This window comes from Tamandua tetradactyla, chromosome 8 (genome assembly GCF_023851605.1).
Source record: "Tamandua tetradactyla isolate mTamTet1 chromosome 8, mTamTet1.pri, whole genome shotgun sequence".
NCBI classification, from domain to species: Eukaryota; Metazoa; Chordata; class Mammalia; order Pilosa; family Myrmecophagidae; genus Tamandua; species Tamandua tetradactyla.
The window spans coordinates 19,622,563-19,648,164 of record NC_135334.1 but is presented as its reverse complement, the minus strand read 5'-3'; the positions used below and the strand labels follow the sequence as shown (position 1 = coordinate 19,648,164).

General features: G+C 40.9%; 1 protein-coding gene across 1 annotated transcript in view; it reads left to right on the top strand.

The window, feature by feature from the left end:
* Window positions 1-3,443, top strand: part of GRIK4 (glutamate ionotropic receptor kainate type subunit 4) — a 437,909-nt gene extending 434,466 nt beyond the window's left edge. Inside the window, exon 21 of the mRNA XM_077112649.1 lies at window positions 3,087-3,443. Within this exon, the coding sequence (XP_076968764.1) occupies window positions 3,087-3,443 (357 nt within the window). The remainder of the gene's footprint in view (window positions 1-3,086) is intronic.
* The last annotated feature ends 22,159 nt before the right edge of the window (window positions 3,444-25,602 follow it).

Here is a 25,602-nt window from a genome sequence, read left to right as displayed (position 1 = left end):
CTTTATGGACAGTAAATTCCTATGCAACTATAATTTAAGGTGTCTAACAGTAAAGACAAGCAGGTAAAAGTAATAAGCCATTAATGGAAAAAATTACCCCAGTCCTTCAGTTTGAGTATGCTTTTGCCTAGAGATAAAGATATTTAGGGAAGTGCTAACTCACATGAGCTCAAGACTCATGCCTTCCTTCTCGGGGACTTTGAATAAATTTAATTCCCCAACCTGGGGTTTAGAGACTAGGTTAATATAAACTTCAGACAGATTGGAGAGCCTGGGAAGAAGGAAGAAGACTCTTCCACTCTCCTTCCATTCCCACCCCAGACAGGGAGCATGACTTCCTACATATGCATAGTATTAGTAGATTTGTAAAAGTACAATAGCCTCTACCTCAGTTGCCCAACCCTGGATTTACCTTAAGACTCTTTCCCTAATTGCAACCGGATAAAATTCTCCTAATTGTACAGACAGTGTCCCTATAAATGGATGGCACCCAGCTTCATATAGGACCACCATACAACACCACTTGCTAGTCCTTTTACTCTCTCTGCTCATCTACCTTTCCCATGTCCCAAAGAGAATTTCCATGCCATTGTCAACTCCTCAGGCCCTTCTGCTCCTTCATGCACAGAGGTTAATTTTACCTCCCACCTCACCAAGAAATCTGGAGTAACCAGCCCTAAATTAAAGCCCCCCACTACAAGTTAACCCCCTTCTTTCCTTCCCCACAGCTGTGGCAGGAGATATTCCTACTCATCCCTAGTCTCTGCTCTGGATCTCATCTTCCCTTAGTTACTCAAGGAGGACCCTCTTTCTCCCCCATACTTCTATCTGCTCTCTCTCCTTGAAATCTTTAAATAGGCTCAAGTTTCTCCATATTTAAAAATAATAGCAATATTACTATTGCTCTCCCCCGTCCCTCCCCTCTTCCAAACCAAGAGGCTTCCATTGTTCCAGTCTCCATTTCCTCATTTCCCATTCAGTCTTCACCCCAGAGCAGCCTGGCATCTTCCATCCCTCAATTAAAGGCCCTCCCAATATGCAAAGCCAAAAGAGAAGCCACTGAGCTGTATTGGACCTCTATGTGCCCCTTGACAACATGGACAGTTCCTTTGGAAGCTGTCTCCTCTCTTATCTTGTGTGGCACCAAGCTCTCTTAGTTCTGTTCCTGCTTCTCTCTCCGGCTTTACTGGCTTTCTCCCTTTGTCCACTCCTTAAATGGTGGTAGAATGTTTACTTATTCCATAAGACCTAGTTCAGTGGCTTCCTTCCCTGCAAACCCTTTCCCAACTCTCCCGCCTTCTCCCCTGGACCATTCCTCCTCCTCTCCACCACCACTGCATAGACCACAACACTTGTATGCTGCATTGCAATTATTTTTCTATCAGCCTCCCCTGTTAGACATAATTAAACTGTCTTTTCACTTTGTATTTTCCTTGTAAAGCCCAGTGCTTGATACATAGCAGTCAATAAGTATACGTCGAATAATATTATTGTCATATGAAGTAAATTGGACAAGTGTTGTTTCATTGCTATTGTCAGAAGCACAGAGAAGTTGAGTGATTTGCTTTGTCTCTGTGAATAAGCAACAACAATGGGTCTAGAATCCAGGTCTCAAGTCCTAACTTGGGCTATATTCCATTAGGCCATACTGCCTCTCTGTAGTTGCTTTGGGTAGAGGACCTGTGGACATTTGGTTATTTGGTTGTTTGACCAAGAGCTCACCAATGATGTGTATGTACTTTCAGAAATTAAGTTCAGTTTGGAGTTAGAGCAATCCCACCAGTTGAGATGAAGAGAAAAGGCTACACAAGTATTTGGCTATGGTAGAGCAACTGTTCCCTCTATAGAACTGGAAGAAAGTACATGAAACCGGGTTCCAGAAGGTTGCTTTTCTCTTCCTTTCCAGGAAAGTGTCCTTTCTAGCATGGAGTAGAGAAGTGTACAGAGCTTGCATGCATTTTGGAGTCAGATAGATTGAAGTTCAAATTCTGAATCAGATTTTTATTAGCCAAGTAATTTTTGGCAAGATGTATAACCTCTCTGAATCTCCATGTCCACATCTGTGAAAATGACAGTAATCTGCTTCTGAACAAGGTTCTTAAAAGGATCCAGTAAGTAAAATTTTTATCAGAGAGGTTGGCAAATAAATGGTGTCAGCAGTAGTAGTAGAAGGAAGTGGTAACAGAGGAGGGGTGGAAGTAATAGTAGTACAAGTTCATGATTCTTCACCCACTATTCTGAAACCCTGAAAGTTCAGAAAGTCCCATATTTTTTGTCCATCCAATGCAGATGCATTTGGTGGCAAAACTTGACTTGAACTAATAGGCAGGTAATTTTTATTTATCTCAGTGTGTATGTATACACATTTTACTACAGAAATATTAATGCATTTAAATGCAAGGTTTTCCCCCAGAACTCACTGGATGTAATAATATACAATATACTGCATGTGCATTGTATTACCTTCCAAAAATACAAAATATTTTGAATTTAGAAACACAGCTGGACCCAGGGGTTTGGCATTGCTGTTGTTTGGGTTGTTGTGGTTATTATTAGAATATACCATCTCCTGCCATAATCAGCTGATTAAAATAAATGGAGAATCTTTAGCCTCAGAACAGAATGTTCTGGAGTCAAGTAGCTTTTTCAAATACCTGTAAGACTGACATGAAGCAGAGGGGTTATTTGTTTAATAGACTCCAGAGTCTAAATTTAGGTGTCAATAGATGAGAATTTCAGGGAGAGACACTGTTAAGGCAAGTACAAGAAAGAAGCGGTTAGCAATTAGAAATGTGCAAAAATGGTAAGCTCTTTCCCAAGATAGCGAGATGACTGCCACTGAAGGTGTTCAAAGACTGGACAACCAGCTGGCAGGGATGTGATGGGGCGTGTTTAGACATTAAGTTGGGAATAAGGGTGGAGATGGGAGAGAGGGGATGGGCTGGAAGCCCTTCAAGGTTCCATTCCTACCTGAGATTTTATGATTCTGTGACACCCACCCACAACAGACCCGCAGGAGACAGGCGGGGAGAGGAGGGCGGGGCTGGTTCTCGGAGGCTGGGCTGTGACCCCCTTGTCTTCTCCAGGTATCCGTCTGCCAGGAGATGGTGACCGAGCTGCGTAGCATCATCCTGTGTCAGGACAGTATTCACCCCCGCCGACGGCGCGCTGGGGTGCCGCAGCCCCGACCCCCAGTCCCCGAGGAGCGCCGGCCCCGGGGCACCGCCACGCTCAGCAATGGCAAGCTGTGCGGGGCCGGGGAGCCCGACCCCCTCGCCCAGAGACTGGCCCAGGAGGCCGCCCTGGTGGCCCGCGGCTGCACACACATCCGCGTCTGCCCCGAGTGCCGCCGGTTCCAGGGTCTGCGCGCGCGGCCGTCGCCCGCCCGCAGCGAGGAGAGCCTGGAGTGGGAGAAGACCACCAACAGCAGCGAGCCCGAGTAGCCCCCGCGGCGGCAGGACACTTCCAGGCCAGGCGGGGAGGTGGGAGGGGCTGGGCGGGCGCCCGCTGCCTGCGGGGAGCCGGGACTTGCACCGCGCCAAAACTTCTCTCCGGATTTTGGATACAGTAACTTTACAAAAAAAGATCCAAGAGCCTGACGCCCCAGCCCCCGGTTCGGGGAGCCGGGTCCACCTTGCAGCCAGTGACCAAGGGGCCGCTCCCCGTCCCAGGCACAAGGGGCCCACCTTCTCCCCATGGGCCTTTCCCTCCCACCAAAATAACAGAGGGTCTGGGCTGGGGGCCCCCGCTGCTCCGCCAGACCTGTCCAGTGAATGGGTGGGATCATCAGTGGAGTTTCCCCTTAGGAAGGGACCATTGTACCCTGGGTCTAGTTCTTACAGAAAAAAAGAAGAAAAAAAATTAAATCCAACAGGGAAGTTTTTCTTTTCTGGATTTGTATATTTTTGTTAATGTTCTTTTCTTCCTCCCTTTCTATCCTTCCCGCTTGTTTGTTTTCTTCTGAGTTCTGTTCATTTGTTTTCTGCGTTCTGGAGGGGGAGGCTGGGGTTAGGGGGTGGAAGTCTGAGTAATCTCTGTTCCCTGTTCAGAATTTTGGGATGTGGAGTCACCGATGCGTAAGATTTCAGGTGCTGAACTCTCCTTTCTGGATGGCGAAGGGGGCGAAGTGGGGAATATGGGAGAATGAGTCTTGGGAAGAATGAAATGGAGAGTCTCAAATAAAAGTCCATTAGAGTAATTTGGAAAAAAAAATGCCAAAAACCAATTAACCCATAGTCCACGCAGAGAGGCCTTGAAATGCCTGGGGTTTCAGGGGTTAATGTGTCTTTCCTTTCTCTTTCTGACTTTAGTTATTGTTAGGTTTGATTTGGTCTTCTGTGAACGTGAGCTCTGAGGAAGACAGTGAGCTCTGAGGAAGACAGGGGAGGAGAGCGTAATGTGCAAAGTGTCCTGGGGCCTGTTTAAGGAGCCACGAGGGGGGTGTTAACTTTCCCATACTGTGGCCTGGGCTTCCGTTGGCAAGCGCTGTTCCCAGAGAGGAGGGATGCGCGCCCCCTGTTGGTGTGCTGCATACTTTGTCAACTGCATCGCTTTTTAACCAAACTCAATAGCTGCCTACCAAGTCAGACTCCCAAGGTTATCATGGATTGGGAGAGTTCTTGCTCCTAGATGTGAGACCTGATTGTGACTCTGTGTGTGTATCTGTGTGCGTGTGCGTGATCATTAAATGGAGAGACCTAAAGTAGACAAGAATTTGCCAGGGAAAGAGGTGGAGTCTCGTAGGCAATAAACTGGCCTGGGAAGTAGGAACTCTAAAGTCCTATTTCAGCTCGGACAGTTACCACCGCCGCCACCCCCCAGCCATCACCACCACTACGTGGCTTCAAGCAAAGCATCCAACTCCTCTTCCATGCACAGAATAGGAGTTACTGATGCTTTCCAGGTTATATGGTTGTTAGCTAGTGCTCTACGTGACCGATGTTGGCAGGTTCCTGAGCACTCCCTGGTCCGATGGAAGGGGAGAGGCTTCCCAGCAGCTGCTTGACCTTTGCTTGGCTTCGCCAGTTGGGAGTTTCAGGCAGAGAAGGAGTTTTCATTTTCTTATGGAAAGCAATTTCTATGCAATTTCTGATTGGAAAACCTAGAAAATTCAGAGGGAGAGAGAATCAAACAGCTGCTATCAACCTCCACCTCCACGACCGTCACCACCACCTTGAATCGAATTGTCCTCCGATTGTTTCTGTTCTGAATGTGCTAAAAAATAAAGACGTCTTTGGAAGATGACGAGCTTACTTCCATGCTTTTGCTGTTCGGGCAGGTTGGCATCCTCTTTGTGCTGCTAGTTAGAGCTGCCATCCTAGGGGCCAGGTGGCACCCTGATTGTTCCCATAAAGGATGCCAGTGTGGTCCTAAGCTGACCTCTTTTGTCTCATGAATTTGAATCTTTTTTTTCCCTTTTTTTCTCTTTAAACGTCAAGTGACAGCCAGCTGTGCAGGACACTTGAATATTTTTTTAAACCTTGCCTCAAGCCTAGTGGAGACACGTGGACAAGGAGGCCGGCGAACCGCAGACCCCGATGGTGCCATGCTGTTCTCCATCCACAGCTCCATCTCTTGCTTCTGACAGTATGGTCCATACTGTCAGATCACATGTAGGGGTGGGGGAATGGGAAAGGATTGTTTTTTAAAACGTGTTTTTATGAGCAGGATATCTTGATCAATAGCAAACTTTTTTTAATGGATTAGTCAAGTAAATGTCCCCATGAATCATTTATAAAGTCTGTTTCTTTCACCGTGTGGCATAAAGATAAGACTGACAGCGTAGACAGCTCCTATTAACTGTTGAGACCATCAGTGCACCTCACTCAAGCTGGTGGGTGAATTTGCAACCAGCTAGTTTTCTTCCTCGGTTTGTCTTCATTTTTTATCTGTTGATTGTTAGCTTTCTTTTCCATTCTGTATTTTCTATCTGACTCTGTATACTAAAGCAATTTTTTCTTGTCTGTTTACTTTCTTTGACTGGAATATTTACAATAAAACAGAAACAAAGCCTGAAATGTTAGTGATGGGTGAAAGCTGTTTTGGCTTGGAGAGTATAGTCTGGTGTGTCCAATACCCAGGCAGTCTCAAAACAAATAAAAATATAAACCCACTTTCTGTCTTCCCCTCCCCCTGCCCTGCTCTCTCTCCCTCTCTCCACCTCCCTCTCCACTCCCCCACCCCTTTTGGCTCTTTATTCGGACGGATCCCAGAAAAATCTAGGTGGCTTCTTTCAATTTTTAGCCCTTGGAGCCTGAGCCAGTCCCCCTCCAAATGGATACACATGTTAATGAAGTTCAGGATTTGTAGGGTTTTGTCTTCCTAAATGCACTTACACAGAATAGTCATCTATTGATACCCAGAGTAACTCTAGTCAGATATCACTCCAGATTCCACTGGGAGCGTGAAGATTACATCAATTAAAATATAATACTGTGCTTTATTTCTTTTAATTGCTTTGCAGGTAGAGACCGTCACAAGATCTCTACCCCAGAACTCAGGTGGGATGTAAATTGAGCACGTAGATGGCCGAAAATCTTTTGGCTTCCTCTAATCCAGTGCTCATATGAGAATATTCATCCTGGGAACTTGCCAACCGGCCCTCTTATTGGTTAGGTGAGACTGAAATATCATGATAACCAATCCACCTGGGGCCACTCTGTGAAAGTTGATTAGTTTTGGACTCCAAGGAGTTGAATTTTCTTTTGGAACCCAAGGGGGACTGGCCCACGATGTGGGAGTCGGATACAGGAGGCCAGAAGGGGCTGGGGCATTTCAGACATGGCAGATTGGTGGCTTGAGCAAAGCCTGAGCTAGCCGTTCGCGGCCCTCCAGTCAGTGGGGCCGGTGCACAGAAAAATGGACTGGGGCCGATAAGGGGATTTGGTTCCCTGACTGGTTGTCAGCTCTCTTGGTATAGTAACAAAGGGGGCTGTTTGGAAAACTCAGAGAAGGAATCCTTTCACAAAGAGTTTGCTTTAAAGGGAGCGCTTCCTCCCGGGCCTTTCCAAAGAGAAACTAAACCTGTGTTGCCTTGAGCTATGAGTAATTAATTCCCCTGCCTTTCTGAGGGCTTTTTCCCCTCCACCGAATACCGAGAGGGCATTTTGCTTCTGACAACCTCATAATCTGAAGGTATGCCTCAAAGATAGGTGATGATTTGCATCCAGAAGATTCTTCTCATAGAGGTAAAAAGAATCCTAACTGGTGTGGCTTCAGGAGAAAACAAAGTTCCCAGTGTTCAAATCGAAGGAGTCAAAAACCCCAGATGATGGGGGGACCTGACCCTGCTGATAGAACATTAGCATTCAGATTTTATTAATCTCTAATTAATGCAACCATAAGTAATGAGTGAAATATATGAATATGCCAGTAAACAAATAGTAGAAGTAGTGCTGAAATCAAGGAAGAAAGAAGTTTGTGAAGGCAATAAATTGGGGACCAAACCAATAACAACAAAACACCTCAATAGAAGCAATGAAAATGTTCATGCTTTCTAAGCATGAAAATGTTTAGACCCCAAGAAGAAGCATGAAGAAATTGAACATATAATATGGCCACATATTAAGAGTGTGCATTTAAATATTTCCCTGGCTTAGATTTGTTGAAATGTGTCAGGGAATTCATGCATTGTGACTGACATAGCATCTGGGGAGTTTATCCTATTTACAGGTTAGACTATGTAGAACATATATATAGAGGATGGAAGTCAAATGGGTGAGTACAGAACAAATTATCTTCCTGCTAGAAAATTACCTAAAGAGTTCTGCCCAGTCTTCAGTCTTCCTTGTACCTAATCTAATGATCTCTCTGACTACACCAAAGAAGCCAGAGAAGGGAAACGGGAATCAGTGACTCACCTGTTGGTTACTTTTTCATAAATTGGTGGATGAACGTGCACCCAGCACCACATTAGATGCTGTGGGAAACAATGAAGAAGTAGATCTGTACCCTGCCTAGGAAGACAAAACTTCCTAGAAGAAACAGTAAAAGAAAATAGGCTGCTGGGGTGTCCGATTTGGAATAGAAACCCTATGGAAATTCAGAGGTGCTAAAGATTCCAGGTAGTTAAGATAGCAAGGGGAGGCAGTGGAGGAGACCAAACTGTTTGTGTCTCTGGGTTGTTAAAAAAATTTTTTTTAGTGTCTAGAAAGGCAAGATTTGTTTCCTCTCCCTTGGAGTGAAATATGGTTAATTTGTGTTGATGGATTCAGCCCTCCTCTGATAAAAGTTTGTTATTGCCGTGATTTTGTTTTTGCCCATACCACAAGGAATTCTGCTTCTCCCTGTTTGCTGCTAACACTGCTGAGAGACTCTTGCCACTCTCTCATTCCTGGGCTTCTATAAGTTGTGTTGGTGGAGTTAGCTACAGAGAAAAACAGTCTGGCCCTTACAAAATACAGAAAGACGAACTGAAATGAGCAATGGAAATTTATGAAGTGGATTATGCAGGCTCGAAAAATTAGAGGATCCTGTATCTATATCTTTTTAATGGGGGGGAGGTAAATGCAGAATGAAGGTGTGGAACCAATGCAAAACATTAATAAAGAATTAAAACCTCCTATTTCTGATGTATAGGAACATCTAGAACTATTTTCCTTTTCAGTCCATTAAGCCATCTAGCTATCCACAGCATAAGAAATCAGTATGGAGAGTTATTCTACTTTGATTGCTCTGATTAGATTCTTATTAGCTTTTCCATCAAAAATAACGCAATGTAACTTCCATTTCTACGTCATCTGTAATCATATAGCACGGAGTATGCACGATAAAATCACTTTAAATGACTACAACTGGGTCAAATGTGAGGGTCAAAAGAGAAAAGCTACAGACAGATAAACAGCATAGGGTAGTATTTCCCCCCAACCCTACAGGCCCACAAAGCTCAAACATAAGCTTATAGAGGATCAGATGAGAAACAGTTCTGTATAGAATCTTAAAGTTATTTTTCTCCTTGCTGTTTCCTTTCTGTTCTTTTTCTCTTTATAAATAAACTAAACCACTATGTATGCATGTGTGTATGCATGTGTGTATGTAGGTGTGTACGCTGTGTATATGTGTATAGGCAAATCTTTGTGTATATCTGTGTGTGTGTTTGCATGTAGATATGCATATGGGTGTGTGCGTTGCAGTTTATGCAGACCTATAGGTACTTGTCATCACTCCTTAGTCCATTTCAGAAGAGAGGAGAACACTTTCCATGATCATGTCAGTCTTTCTCCATGCTTCTTGATAGCTGCTAGGTTTAGTCTTTTGGCTTTTAATGGCTTAATTCTCACTGAGTGGGCTTTGATGTAAATTTCTTTCTAAAACAAATATATATTAGGTGCATGAGGGAAAAGCTGTCTTTCCCCATTCCCAGGTGAGTGGTAAAATGCCTGAGATGACTTGGTAAAGACTTTTTCCACCCTATCCGTTGAAAAACAAAATTTCTCTAGCGTTACTGAGAGGCTGTACAAAACGCTCTGCTGATAGTGTAATTGAACATAGCCAGTGATTACTCCATACTTATTGATAGCCATGTCCATTTTAGGCAGAAAAAAATTTTCAGAAAGGTCAGGCAATGCATTTGTTCAAATTTAAATGGTTAGGTTGGCCAAAAATACAGAATTCAGAACATTTTTATTTGGCTAGCAAACATTTTATTTCAAACAAAATAGCAAATTTGCTGAGGCTGCCATTATTTCTAGAGGCTTAAAGCCCTTCCTGACTCTCCCCTGCTGATCTCCCAATTTCCTTATGACGCTTTTTTCACCTAACCACACTGCAGTCAAACCATACCACTGACTATGCTATACTTATCCTGATTACCCCATGCTTTTCTACTTCTCAGCCTTTGTTTTGGCACTTCCTACCTGCTGGAATACCCTTCCCAGTTAGCTGTACATATAGCCCAGCTTAAATACCATTTCCCCTGTGACATCTTCAATGATTCCCATCCCCAAGGCAGTAAGGAGTATCCTTTCCTTCTCCTGAATTTTCTCAACCTGGGTTTATGACCCTCTACACTTTCTACATTAAATTATACATCTCTGACACATTTCTTATGCCCAAGTACTCCACCTACCACAGTAAGGCTTTTAAAGTGCAAAGAAAATACCTTGTTCATCTTTAATTCTTTCAGTGTGTGGGATTCTCAGCATATATTGGGTTCCCATGAATGAATGAGTGAATGAATGAGGCAAATTCCACCGAGAGCAAATGTACCCAAAAATGCCGCAGGTGTGAAAATTAGTGGTGGCGGTAAACTAATAACATTCTTGATTTAAAGCAACCATGCAAAGAACAACTTAATAATCTATACCAAGCAAAAATGTAACTTAATTTATTTTACTGGGCATGAACCTAGTGGGAAGAGCAAGTTGATAATATTTGTAGGCTGGTGAGGAGTTGGTTCCGATTGGCAGGTCCAAGACAATGTTTTCTTCCAGCTTTCTACATGCCTTCCATACAGGTTAGAAAACTCAGCCTCCTGATCCCAAGCCAGCTTTGGAAACATCCATCAGGTACTTCCATTCTTTCCTTATTATCCTCAAAAAATTACTTCTCCTCCAAAATAAAACTACCAAAACTTGGTTCATGGACAATCCGTTTCAATATAAGTCCATTGAGATGGTACTTGACTAGAACAAATGCAATATTCTTTACCAAAATAATCAAAATAAACTTCAGTTTCCTCCTTGCTGGCCAGGAAAACAGGAATATCTTCCCTTGGTATTTTGCTTTAAAAATATGAAAACACTATGATGGTTTGAAGGGCAACAAATCATAGCTCTAGCATTTGGAGTATTTACCGTACCAGGAAGTCTGGCCAGTTTTGATCCACTTAGAAAAATGCTGCAATTTTCCTAAGTGCTGGTATTTACATCAAAGAAAACAGAGGGGAGTGAGGGAGAGAAAAAAAAGCAGCATTTCTCCAGTATCTGCTACATGCCAAACACACTACAGGCATCCATTTATTTAATCCTTGTGATGGCCCATGAATTAAATATTATGATTTTCAGGAGAAGCCTTCTGGAAGTTAAAGAACATACCCAAACTTCCACAGCCAGTGAAGGGCAAAGATTCAAATCCAGTTTTGAATCCTCTGTCTCTACTGCCAGGATGCCCCATTGCATCCCATGACCCAATCCCATTGGGGTTGTTTTCTCCAGAAGGTTTAGAACACGGGCAGAGTTTCACACATTTTTCATTTTGTTTAGCTAGGACTCTTGCTTATTGTTGTTGAAGCAGACTAATCACTTTGATTCTATAATTTTGTTCACCCATTGTGTGTATATATATATATATATATATTTGCATGGGCAGACACTGGGAATCGAACCCGGGTCTCCGGCATGGCAGGCGAGAGCTCTGCCTGCTGAGCCAAAGTGGCCTGCCCCACCCATAATATTTTATATTAGTTTTTGAAACAACCTGTTCCTATAGATGCTTGGAAATCATGATAAATGCTGAATATATTACTTTAGAGATGGAATTTTACTAGAATAGAACTTTATTTTAATTCATATTATTAAAAGAAATGAAAGTTTATGGCTTTAATACAGCACTGTCTTAGTTTCCCAGTTGCTAAAACAAATGCCAAACCATGTGTTGGGTTAAACAATAGGAATTTATTGGCTCATGATTTTGAAGCTAGGAAAAATCCAGAATTGAGGCATCAGCAAGTCGATGCGTCCTCCCCAAAGGCTATGGCATTCTGGGGCTGGCTACCAGGGATCCTTGATCTTTTGCTTTTCTAACACATGGCAATGCACGTGGTCACCTTCTCCTTTCTCCTCCAGGCTCTCTTGACTTCTGGCTTCTTTCTGTGGCATTCTCTTTTTGTGTCTAATTTCCTTTGTTGACAAGGACCTCAGCCGTAATGGATTAAGGCCCACCCTCAATCACTTTGGACACCCCTTGACTAATAACATCTCAAAGGTATTATTTACAAGTGGGTCCACACCTTCCAGAATGCAGAGCAAGACCAAAATCATGTCCAAACTTGGGTACATAATTCATTCCACCGAAAGCACACATTAATGAGTCAGAGCACACATTTAGCTTCTGTATAAGCATCTGGCTGTTTTTTATTTACAGTTCAGTGGCCAGAGATAATCTTCACGAGGAAAATTATATATAGGGCTTTCAAAAATCTAGAGGTTTTTCACCTAGAATTGTAAAACTGGAAGGGCTATCCAGTAGTCAGTTGATACATTTTAGTCCATCTGCCTGCTAGTAGGACTATACGAAAACCAAGGGCTTGTGGGTGCAGCTGAGAGACATGAAAATTGTTGAAAATGTAGTAGACTCTTTATTCTGGGTAGCCCCTAAAATGAAGTGTGTGTTGCTGATATACAGAACACAGATCGATCAGAGGAAGAACTTTTAAATAAAGTAGCATGTTCTCTATCACTGTCAGTATACAAGCTAAGGTTATCTGAGATGTCATAGAGAGGATTCTTACATTTTGTGGAAAGTTAGACTATATAGCCCACTATGGTGGTGATTATAAAATAGTAATATGATAATGATAGCAACTGTATTTTCTTTAGTACTTAAAAGTTGTCAGATAATGTGCTTTGTGTTTTATACATGCTATTTTTATGTTCACAACAGGTTGGTATTATTTTCCTCATTTTATAGAAAAAGATACTATTTTACTTGGCTAGGATCAATTTAGAAGTCAGTGGTGGAACCAGGATTTGAACACGACTGTCTGGCTCTAAAACCTTTGCTATTTTCAGTAAAGTCCTTTCCATACCAGTTTTGATATCCTATAATTATCAGGGGTGGAATCTGCCCTCAAAGTACTATTTAAAACAGGAGACAAATATACATAGTTATAGTGCAAAGGGGGAAACTATATAAATCACAAAAAATTATTGTTGAAGAGATATGAAATACATAGTTACAAAATCATAGAAGAGATTTATTTAATAACTCAAGACATGACTACAAAAGGCATTAATAATTATTTAATTAACCATCAAAAAAGTGACATTTCAGTTATTATACTGGGACTTAACTCATATTTTCAAGTTTATTTTTTCTTAAAATGAACAAAGTAATACACACCTATTATAGAAAATTGGAAAATTCAAAAAGTAGAAGAAAAACAAGACTCAAATGTCAGTACCTAAAGACATTTACATTAACCTTTTATCTTTTGGGGCTTTGGGGTGTGTATTGTTTAATCATTTTGATCTTACTCTATACTATTGCATTATTTTCTATTTCCATATACATTAAGCTCATCCAATGTGATAGTGAGTTATGGAAGGCAGAAACTAGGTACCACATTTTTCTGGGACCCTAGGAGGACCTAGAAATAAGCCTTTCACAGTGCTCTACTGTAGTAAGTGCTGGATAAATAAGGGCTTAATTGCTGATTCATTTATTAGTTAATGAATGAGCTCAAACAATGTAAAGCAAGATTTGAGCTTGTTTTACAGAAGAGGATTTTACAATCCCTTTTGAAAAGTAAGACTTATTGCACAGAGCATCCTAACCCAAGACAAATGTGATTAAATGCAAAATGTGTAACTGTAGGATCCTTATTAGTAAGAAGGAAAGTGGCCTAGCACATCCCTGAAGGATGCTAAGTAGGGTATAAGAATCTGAGATTATTTTTGACTGTCCATTCAATAAGCACCCAGTAGAAATGGGTTGCTATATCCTCGACTAGTTCCCATTAAGCTCCCTAGTGCCAAGTGATCTCTCCAAAGACTGTTTCAGAGGACCCACCGTACTCTACAAGCAAAAGAAACCAAAGGGCCTCTCTCTTCATGAGGGGGATTACCCAGCTAGAGTTTCCTCTCAGCTTCTGGACAAGGAAGGAATTCTAGGCTACAGAGCCATTCTATGGATACCTTTCTCCAGTGGTAAACTTACTAGAAAGGGGCTTAAAAACTTTTTATACTTCTTTCTTTTTAAGTTCAAGTCTGCTGAGGTAGGAGCACGGAAACAGTACCCTCTGCTGCCTAGTCATCTGATAACTGTGGTCTCGGGGTCCCCATCATACAGCTTGTGTTGGAGCCTATGAGAACTGGGTGACTTGCCTTGGATGCCTGTGCAGGATGCCCCAGGGGCCTGGGTCTTCTCAGATGGCCTGATTCAGCTAACAGTTCGCAATTAATCAAGAGGAGCGTAGTAATCCAGTGGGTGTAAAGAGGGCTGGATTTGAAGGCTTTTCAAGTAATCATATAGGAGACTTACCCTAGGTGTAAGGACATGTATACTATAAGCCCCATTTGGCATGCTACAGCTAAGGCTGCGGCAGCATGCCTAACCGGAGGCCAGCCTCCTTAACAGCTCTTTTAATTCCAGATGAAATGAAAATCCCCTCTTTAGTAGTCATTAAGGTTCCAATTTTATTTTTCATTATTAAACCATGAAGTTGACCAAAACGTTTAAATTAGGCAACATGAAGAGATTCATGAGCAAATTGGAGTTTAGGTGAAAAATTCAGGCCTAATCTCCAAAGCTGAAGAAAAGCACAATAAGTAAAAAAAAAAAAAAAAAAAAAAAAAGCAAATCTCAGAGTAAAGAGGAGGAAATGTTCTTTCTTATTTTTCCCAGAGAACCAGCTCATTGAAATGGAGGTTTTAGATGATAATTTCATGCTTGGTAATGCCCACATGATTTGAGAAATGTTGGACTAAGACTTAGATGGTGTCTTAGTCTCCGCGTAGAACCAGAGAAGTATGGCCGATTGATAGCCCTGGACAGCAGATCACTTGTGCAGAGGAAGAACGGAAGTAGTGAGAGCAACGTGATTTCCTTTGCCCTAAAGACAGAGTCCTGTCAGGGGTCAGAGATTAAACTTGTTTGATTACTGACACTGTCAGTGAGGGGCTGTGTGCCAGAGGGGAGGGTGTTTCCAGCCAGCTGAGAGTCCATAGGTACAGGACTGGGCCGAGACCCCATTCGAATTCCTTATCAGAGGCTGCCCCTTTTCCCCTGGAAGGTAATGCAGCTGCAGGAGCAAATGGGAAATGCTAACTCAGAGATGAAAGGTTCCACAGACCAGCGCCTAAACCACCAGCCCGTGAGAGCCTTTTAATTTGAGACCAAAGGATATTCCTAATCCTGTCTATTGGTCCTAAATCTCTTCCTGAAGTGAGGAGGGGCAGTTGCCTTAAGGGCTGGTATGGATAACGATGATTCCTTGGGGGCTTTCAGAGAAAAATCAGTTCACTTCAGTTCATTGCCAAGGCTAGTGCTGAAGTTAAGGGGTATGATCCTTAATTACTGCAAGATTCCAATGTCTCTAGAAACCTGCTCTGGTACCTGAAATTGTCTTCAATAGAGTAATTTCTTTAGGCTAAGGGAGGTATAATGCTGAATTAATCATGCTATTGTTACCCAATAGCAGAGGCAAGGTCAGGGAATGCGACAAGGTCAACTTTACTGGAGGTTCACGCAGGGCTGGTGCCAGGGCACCTGCCCCAGAGGATCCTGCAGGGCTGGGGGCTTACAGGGCACTGGGTTCTGACTGTGGGAAAGCTGGTCTCAGAGGCAGTCACAGGATGGGGAGGTGGGGAAGGAAGGGAATTGAAGTTTCCTCCATGTCTCTCATGTTGTAGCCATTACGCTAGGCACTTTTGCATAAACTGACCTATTGAAACCTCACAGTAAGTCTCTGAGGTAGTCATTATTATCCTCTTTTTAGCATGACAGTTTGGGACTCAGAGAGTTTAAGTAATCTGCCCAGGTTCACAGACTTCTCCCAGCATGGACGTTTGCTTAAGCTTGCCTGGCTTCAAAGGTCGTGCTCTTTCTGCATCATGCTAACTCCCTGGAAATAAAGGAACAGGGGGCTTATTTCATGATCAGGTCAGTCAGCTACTGCAGCCTCGGTGGGAAAGTCCAAGTGTTAGGAAAACCCACAGTGTCCCTTAAAGAAATTTCCAAGACTGGAGGATGGATCTGACAGCCAGACTCTTATCTCCTCAAGATCCATCTTCCCCTTGGAGCCTTGTCACAAATTACTGTTGCTGCTGCATTTGTCCCTGGGGCAGCTTTTGCTCTTTCCCAGATCTGACTTCAGTGGATTTATGGGGCAGAGCTGAAACGAGGCTGAAATTGTTCCCGGACAAAGGCTATGGACTCTTTTGCCCGATGCGTTCAATAACCAATTCCTGAGACACCGAGAGAAAAAGTTTAGTGCTAGGTGTGTAGTAGGAGAGCAGATGGCCTAGCAGCCCAAAATCTGTCTTCCCAAACCGTAGTGATTTTGATAGTTTTATTAGAGAAAAAGATGGGCAGTATTTAGGATAATGAGCACAGTGGCCCCAGTTGATGTAGTTAGAGGTGACCTAGTCATTGAGCATGGGCACACTGATTACATACTTAGAGTCTATGTAAGAAAATGGCAGAATGAGGTACAGGTAATTTATAGGTTAAAGTCTAAGCTACTGCACATGTCAGGCAGGCCCACTTTGAATAGATCCAGTCTCGATTATCAAAATAACTTTGGACTTCGGGTAGGTTAGTTCTGGGCTGACCCAAGACCCTTCATTAATAGACATTAGGGGTTGTCTTCAGTGATTACAAGACTCTAAAGTTGGAAAACTGGATAACTGGGTACAAGTGAAGGTTAGTCACAAGGTTTTTGTAATCACAGGGGCAGAAAATAAAGGCTATACAATCATTACCAGAGATTAAGGCAGCAGGATTACAGTTTAGAGATTTCAGAAATTCCCCTCTATCTACTCCAATATACCAGAAAGCAAAAATGAATATCTGTATAATGATTCAGTAATCAAAATCATCACTTAAATCCTGATTTCTTGGTTACAAAATGGTGAAGCAAACCTAAAGGATCAGAGATTACAAAGGAAAACTAAACACAGATTAAGAGGCAACTAATGATGGGCCTGAGGAGTTATGGTTACTCTCCAGAGGAACTCGCTTCCCGTCCGCCTTTGTGTGGTAGGAGCCACGACCTTCCCCACCCCTCCCCGTCCCACTCCACTCCATCCCAAGAAACTGGGAACATCACAAAGCACACCTAGGGTGCTGGAAGTTCAGGCCACAGAGAAAGAGGAGGTTTCCCCATCCACAGTCTGAAGGCAATATTCCCATTTCCAGGCAACTGGTTTCCCCATGCAGATGGGCACAAATTTTAGTTTATTTGTTTGTTGGTGGCCCCAAATTCCTAACCCAATCTGGACAGAAAAAGGTAGGTAGCATAGGAAAAGGGATAGACCTTTCTTTTATTCTTTTAGGGGGAGAAATTTTTATGATTTGTCAAAATATGAACAACAATAACTCATTTTTATTTTAAATACAGTTGCTCAAAGGATTGGCATTAATAGAACTCCTAAACCACAATCAACAGGACCCTATTGAGATCAATTCTTCTCGTGCATTATCTCCTTTCTTTAGAGCAAGGCCATGTTTTCATAAAGCTAGTAAATCCATTGTTTTCCAAACATGTGAAGACTTTCAAAACAACAATGTACTAGCACTTCACTCCCATCAGATAGGCAAAATATATAAATAAAAATCCAATGATATCAAGGGCAGTTGTGGATGTGGGGTAAAAGGAATTCCCAAATATTCACGTTACCCAACGAAGGCGGTGAGTTCTCTGCCCCATGTGCTCAATGACTAATTCCTGAGACAGCAGGGTTTCAAAGAGAGAAATAATTTATTGCTAGGCACAAAGCAGGAAATCAAATGGCTACTGGCCCAAAAATATGTCTCCCCAAGCTACAGAATTCTGATGGTTTTCATTGCATTAAAAGATGGGAAGGTTTTAGGATAATGAGCACAGTGGCCCCAAGAATATAATTAGAGGTGATTTATCACTGAGCATGAGCAGATTGATTAAGTGCTTAGGCACAGAATATATGTAAGAAAATAGGAGCCTTAATATGGGCGTGATTTTCAGTATTGTAATGAGGTGTAGGAGACTTACAGGTTAAAATCTAAGCTATTACACGTCAGGTGGGCCCATTTTTGTTAGATCCAGCTTCTCTTAGCAAGATAACTTTAGACTTGAGTTGGATTAGTTCTGGGCTGACCCAAGACCCTTCATTAATAAACATTTGGGGCTGTCTTTAGTGCTCACAAGCCTCTAAAGTTAAAAACAGAAAACACAGATAAAATGGATACAAGTGAAGGTTAGTCACAAGGTTTTTACAATCACAAGGGCACAAGATAAAGGTTATGTGATCATTATCAGAGATCAAGACAGCTGGATTACAGTTTAGAGATTTCAGGACTTTCCTTCTGTCTACTCTAATATACCAGAAAGCACAAAGGAATATCTATATAATGATTCAATAATCATAATCATTCCTTAAATCCTAGCTTCTCGATTACACAGCTGGTTGGAGTGTAAAGTGGAGAATATGTGACAATATCCACTAAAGGTAAAGATAAGGAATATGGTGTGAACCACCAATTCTTATATAAGAATTTATATACTCTAGATAAATTCTTGCAAATATGCATACGTAGATATGAATGAGAACGTTGCAGTTTGTACTAGCGATGATAATAACAAAACAAAAATCTGGGAACAGATGTGCATCAATAAAGGGATGGATAACAAATGTTGGTATATTGAGACAATAGAAAGATTCACAGCAGTAAAACTGAGTGAACCAGATCTACATATTTAAACATAGGTAAATTCTTTACAATAAAATTGAATGCAAACCCCAGTAGCTCAGGTGAACTATGGCTGTCTCTGAAGTTTAATCATTGATGAAGAAAAATATTTGCTCAACCAGTCTTTTTTTTAATTTTACACTTTTTTTTTTTTACTTTTTCTTACTGCATAGTGTAACATATACACAAAGCAAATAAATAAAAAAGCAATAGTTTTCAAAGCACTCTTCAACAAGTGGTTACAGGACAGATCCCAGAGTTTGTCATGGGCTGCCATACGATCCTCTCATATTTTTCCTTCTAGGTGCTCCAGAATATAGGCGGCTAGAGGGTTTAAATATTTTTTTATCAGCACAATCGAGTTTTTCTCCTTCTTTTTTCGTGAAAAATAACACATATACAAAAAAGCTATAAATTTCAAAGCGCAGCACCACAATCAGTTGTAGAACGTATTTTGGAGTTTGACATGGGCTTGAAGTAGTTTTTAAAAGCAATATTCCTAGTTATATGGACATGGCCTGAGTTAGGTATTTTAGGGGGGTGAACTAGTGATCTCATGCCAGCAAGGAAGATCTTCCTGAAGCGTCCCATGGTTTCTGTTCCTCTGTAATATATAGTGAGGACTTGTATTGGCACTGGATTTGGTGTGTGCTGATGAACTGAAACAGAAGCAAGCGGGAAAACAAAACCAAAAAGCAACTCTCTCTCGCAAATGCATAAAAGGAGCAGCAATCTACTCAAATGTTTTTAATGAGATAAGTGGTTTCTAATGACACTGTGTTAGTCAACAAAAATCTGGACCAGACTATTCAAGAACTCAGATTGCACTGTTGCTGCCACAGAGTGAAGGAATCGAGGTGTTTGATTTTTTGTTTGTTTGTTTTTGAGTGTTAAATCTACTCAAAAAATCAACAAAGCAATCTTTTTTCAAATGATTTTTAGTCCTAGGTGCCATTTGGAAGAAGCCACACTAAATACAAAGGGATTGCAAGAAGTCAGAGGAAAAACCTTCTAATTAAGTGGTAAAAACATGAACCCTAGCCTCCTAGATGTATAGTATGATAGAAAGTGATAACTGGAGTCAAATCTGGCTCTACTGCTTATAGCTGGTGGCTTTGGGCAATTCACTTAGTGGTTATAATCTTCAATTTCCTTTTTTGTAAAATAAACTCTCTTTGCAGTGTTGGTGAGAAGATTACGGAGACAAAACACATAAAGTGCATATGTATAGCGCTTGATAAATAAGGTCCCTCTCCCCAAATGATAGAGCTTGATTTTACTTATTACCCTTCTCTAGACCGCTACCACTTCTCTAAGCTACATCCTCCTTCTAACATTTATGATACTGATGGAAAAGGAATAGGGAATTTTTTAAGCTAATCAGTCAGTAAATTTAAGTCACTAAAGCCTTGAGTGGGAAAATGTAACTTCTTGCATCCAGATGATAACCAGCCAGCTTCTTTTATTAATATAATGTTCTCTGAATTCAATTTACTTTATTGTTTGCACATTATTGATCAGCAGAGAGATGATTATATAAACTGCTAAAAGGAAAACATAGCAATACCAATTTGCAAAATTCTTCTTACGGAATTATCCTTTGGGGAGATGCTATAAGCTGATATGGAGGGTCTTTATGAGAAATAATCCAGTGAAATTTACTGACTCTATTGTAAAGAATGTTTTTGAGTATGAGACTCACTACATCATATAGTGTGCATTTCATGAGGTCTCTAGGGAAAACCCTTAACTGATCTTGGTACCAGAAATAGCTAAATATCCCTTATGCAATTGGTTTTATCCTATGGACACTACGAACTGACAAGGGCCTTTCCTTTTTAGAGTCAATATCTGGGAAGATAAATTTGAGATCCATCAAAAAAATGTGTAGGTCACAACTTTGTGCATTTTTTAAGCCTTACTCTGGAGTCATCTTTATTCCTTCCCTCATGTTTTCCTCCTTTTTTCACCCTAATTTTAGCAGGAAAAATATATTTATATACATTCCTACATATGCACCTATACATATAGGCATACATATATACAGCCTATATTTATGAGATAGAGTGTGCCAACCTTATCTGTAAAACAAAGTGTACAAAGTTTTGTCGCTCTGGATGGCCTGCAAATAAATAACATCAAGCAACTAGTCTGAAGTTTTTTTGTTTTTCCCAAAGAATCTTCAACATATGCATGCTTAACTGCAGCCCTTAAAAAGGCAATCAGGTTGTTAACTCCCATCTAGACTCTAAATAAAGGTTGTTTTCCAAGCACATAATTTTATAATATACAGTCATACCACAGGAGTTAAGGTTGCTGTTTGAGATATGCTTGGAAAATAACTTGCTAAAAGAAAAATAGTTCAGGAAAGCAATTTTATGTTCCATTTTTCCCAGTGGGATCTTCAGAGATAGAGTGGCTCTTTTAACGTGTAAGCAAAAATCTGTTCCATAAACTGAAAGAAAGACAGAAGCAATGTCACTCTGAGACTTAAGTAGCAGTTCTCAGCAGATAGATAATTTATGGGGCACAGAGTCAAGGATTCACACTTTTGCAACCACTGTTATCTTTATGCATGAAGGACCACCATTATACCTTTTGCCTTTCTCTGGTATATCTATTTAAAGGGGAAAATGGGCTCAGAGGTATATCTTAACTCACTCAAATCACACACCTTGTCCCTACTGAGAAGAGGGAACATAATTCAGCGTTATTACCAAGAATGAGGCAATGGACCTTGATTCTAAATCATGCATATTTGCCTCCTTCAGGAAAGGCAAATTGATGCCTTCTCCCCAGGTCTAGTTCACTTTATAACTCTCTTGGTAATTCTGTCTGAACCTGCTGTTTTCCGTTTTTTGGGGGCTAAATCCAAGTGAGATGCTGTGAAGATGGATGAGATTTCATGAGGAAAGAGTGATAATTTTTTAGCCTAAAAGAAAGATGAGGAAAGGTCCCTCTCATTATACCTTCATTTTCCTCAGACTGTTCTAAATTGACTTTCTTCTTTTTTTTTCATTGCATAATTAATGAAGAAAAGAAGAGAGCCTAGACTTGTGGTGAAGAAGTCCAAAGAGAAGTTTCTTAAGAACTTGTAGGAACAGAATTCACTGCCATAAAACAGGACACAGAATCCTCACTCTTCATTGAAGAAGATCAAACGTGCTTCTGCCTTATTCCCTTCGGAATATGCTGCCCTGGTATATAAGGTGGGTCACAGGCTCTGGGGTCAGGTTCGGGGGTTTAAATCCCAACTTTACCACTTTGTGTTATGTGATTTTAAGCAATTGCTGCACTTAAGCAAATTGCTTTAAGCACATTGCTGCAGACCCCTTGGAAAAAACTCTCCAGCACCCAAGGCATCTGCAGTTCATGGCTGTGATTTTCTAGCTATGCTTTGTTGAACACTGGAGTTCTGTGGCATGTTAAACAGTATTGCTTGGCAAAGCAGTCAGAGACCAGATGTGATTAGAGTATACTGTATGTAATAAATTTAAAGTCTTCTCTACTGCAGAATTTCTTGGAGCATTTATAATGCAAATATGTATAGTGACTTTTTCAAGAGTGTTAGAGGATGCTACTTTCCCCAGGCATTTTCACAAGAACTCTGTGCATGTGTGTATGTGTGTAGCTCTTGTGGCAGTTTAGGAAACAAGACTGGGAAACTTGGCTGTGGGGATGCCCAATTGTGGGTGGTAGCTTTTGATTAGATGGTTCCCATTGAGGTGTCTCTGCACACATTAGGTGGGGTTGCTTACTGGAGCCTTTAAGAGGGAACCATTTTGGACAAAGCTTGAGAGCCACCAGAACCGACAGAGCCAACAGAATGGACAGAGCCCCAGGGAAGCCGTTAAAGATTCCTGGAGAGAAAGCTAACAGAAGACACCATATGCCTTTCCAGCTGAGAGAGAAACCCTGAGCATCATCAGCCTTCTTGAACCAAGGTATTTTTCCCTGGATGCCTTAATTTGTACACTCTTATAGAATTACCTTTATTTGGACATTTTCACAGCCTTAGAACTGTAAGCTTACAACTTAATATATTCCCCTTTTGAAGAGCCGTTCAATTTCAGGTATATCACATTCCGACAGCTTGCAAACTAGAACATTTTTCCAAGGAAACAATCAATGGTTCCAAGTATAATCACATAGTTTTGCACTCACCACCACAATCTATATGAGGACATTTCTATTTATTCTGCAATGAAAGAGGAAGAGGAAAAAAACAAAAGGAGAAACAACAACACAAGCCCAATAATCCCATACCTCTCCCTTATATACCCCTCTTATTGACATTTAGCTTTGTTATATTGCCTTTGTTACATTTACTGGAAGCATATTACAATTTTCCTGTTAATGATAGACTCTAGCTTGCATTGATTGTATTTTTTCCATGTACCATCCCATTTTCCACACCTTGCAATGTTGACATCCATTTGTCCTTCCTCATGTAAAAGTGTTCTTATATTTGTACATTTAATCAGCATCATTGACTACTCTAGGTTTCACTAAGTTATACAGTCCCAGTTTTTATCTTCTAACTTTTCCTTCTGGTGTCATATATGTCCCATTCCTTCCTCTTTTAACCATACACACCTTCTTCATAATGCTTACAATATGGTGCTACCATTAGATAGTATTGTGCTCAACATTTCTGGCTCTTTATAATCAGTCTTTATTCTCTACTCTTTCGGCATCAAATGCCCAATCTCTACCCTTGTTATAACTCCTGAAAACCTGTGTTCTCAACTTTAACTCTCAAAGTTCACTCATTAATGTTAGTTCATATTAGTGAGACCATACAGTATTTGTCCTTTTGTTTCTGGCTAATTTCACTCAGCATGTAATGTCCTCAAGGTTCATCCACATTGTTGCATGCTTCATGACTTCATTCTGTCCTACCTCTGTGTAATATTCCATCATATGTATAAACCACAGTTTGTTTATCCGCTTGTCTATTGATGGATATTTGGGATGTTTCCATCTCTTGGGAGTAATGAATAATGCCACTATAAACATTGGTATGCAAATGTCCCTTCGTGTCCCTGCCTTCAGTTCTTCCAAATATACACCTAGTAATGGAATTGCTGAATCATATGGCAATTGTACACTTAGCTTCTGTGCTGGTTTGAAAGGATGTATGTCCCCTAGAAAAGCCATGTTTTAATCAAAATCCCATTTCATAAAGGCAGAATAATCCCTATTCAATACTGTATGCGTGAAACTGTAATCAGATCATCTCCCTGGAGATGTGATTTAATCAAGAGTGGTTGTTAAGCTGCATTAGGTGACAACATGTCTCCACCCATTTGGGTAGGTCTTATAAGTTTCTGGAGTCCTATAAAAGAGGAAACATTTTGGAGAATGAAGTAGATTCCGAGAGAACAGAGAACGCTGCAGCACCACAAAGCAGAGAGTCCATGAGCCAGCGACCTTTGGAGATGAAGAAAGAAAACAGCTCCCGGGGAGCTTCATGAAACAGGAAGCCAGGAGAGGAGAAGCTAGCAGATGATGCCATGTTCTCCATGTGCCCTTCCGTATGAGAGAGGAATCCTGACTGTGTTCACCATGTGCCCTTCCAGATGAGAGAGAAGCCCTGACTATGTTCGCCATGTGCCTTCTCACTTGAGAGAGAGAAACCCTGAACTTCATTGGCCTTCTCGAGCCAAGGTATCTTTCCCTGGATGCCTTAGATTGGACATATCTATAGACTTGTTTTAATTGGGACATTTTTTCAACCTTAGAACTGTAAACTAGCAACTTATTAAATTCCCCTTTTTGAAAGCCATTCTATTTCTGGTATATTTCATACCAGAAGCTTGCAAACTAGAACAGCTTCCTGAGGAACCACCAAACTGCCTTTCAGAGGGGCTGCACCATTCTACATTCCCACCAACAGTGGATAAGTGTGCTTCTTTTTCCACATCCTCTCCAACACTTGTAATTTCCTGGGTTGTTTTTTTTTATATATATATATATATAATGGCCATTCTTGTAGGTGTAAGATGATATCTCATTGTGGTTTTGATTTGCATTTCCCTAATAGCCAGTGAAGTAGAGCATCTTTTCATATGTTTTTGAGCCAAAACATATTGTACTGTGTTGTGTTTTGTATTGTATTGTATTGTATTGTATTGTATTGCATTGCATTGTACTTTGGAAAAATGTGTGTCCATGTGTTTTGCCTATTTTTTAATTGGGTTGTTTGTCTTTTTGCTGTTGAGTTGCAGGATCTCATTATGTATTCTGAATATTAAACCCTCATCTGGTATGGGGTTTCCAAATATTGTATTCCATTGTATAAGATGTCTTTTACTTTTCTGACAAAGTCCTTTAATGCACTAAATATTCAGTTTTGAGGAGAACCCATTTATCTATTCTTTCATTGCCTATTCTTTGGGTGTAAGGTCTAGGAAACCACATCCTATCACAAGATCTTTAAGATATTTTCCTACATATTCTTCTAAAGCTTTGATGTTCTTAATTCTAATGTTCAGGTCTTCGATGAATTTTTAGTTTATTTTTGTATAAGATATGAGATAGGGGTCCTCTTTCATTCTTTTGGATATGGATATTCATTTCTCCAAACACCATTTATTGAGGAGGCTGCTCTGTCCCAGTTGAATTGGCTTGACCACCTTATCAAAGATCAATTGTCCATAGATGAGATGGTCTAGTTCTGAACACTCAACTCTATTCCGTTGGTCACTATGTCTACATTTATGCCAGTACCATGCTGTTTTTGATCACTGTAGCTTTGTAATATGTGTTAAAGTCAGGTAGTGTGAGACTTATCACATCATTTCTCTTTCTTGAGATATTTTTAGCTATTGAGGGCACCCTGCCATTCTAAATAAATTTGGTTATTAGTTTTATCGTGTCTGCAAGATAAGTTATTTGTATTTTAATTGATATTGCATTAAACCTATAAATTAATTTGGGTAGAACTCAAATGTTAACTATATTGAGTCTTCCAACCCATGAACACAGTATGTC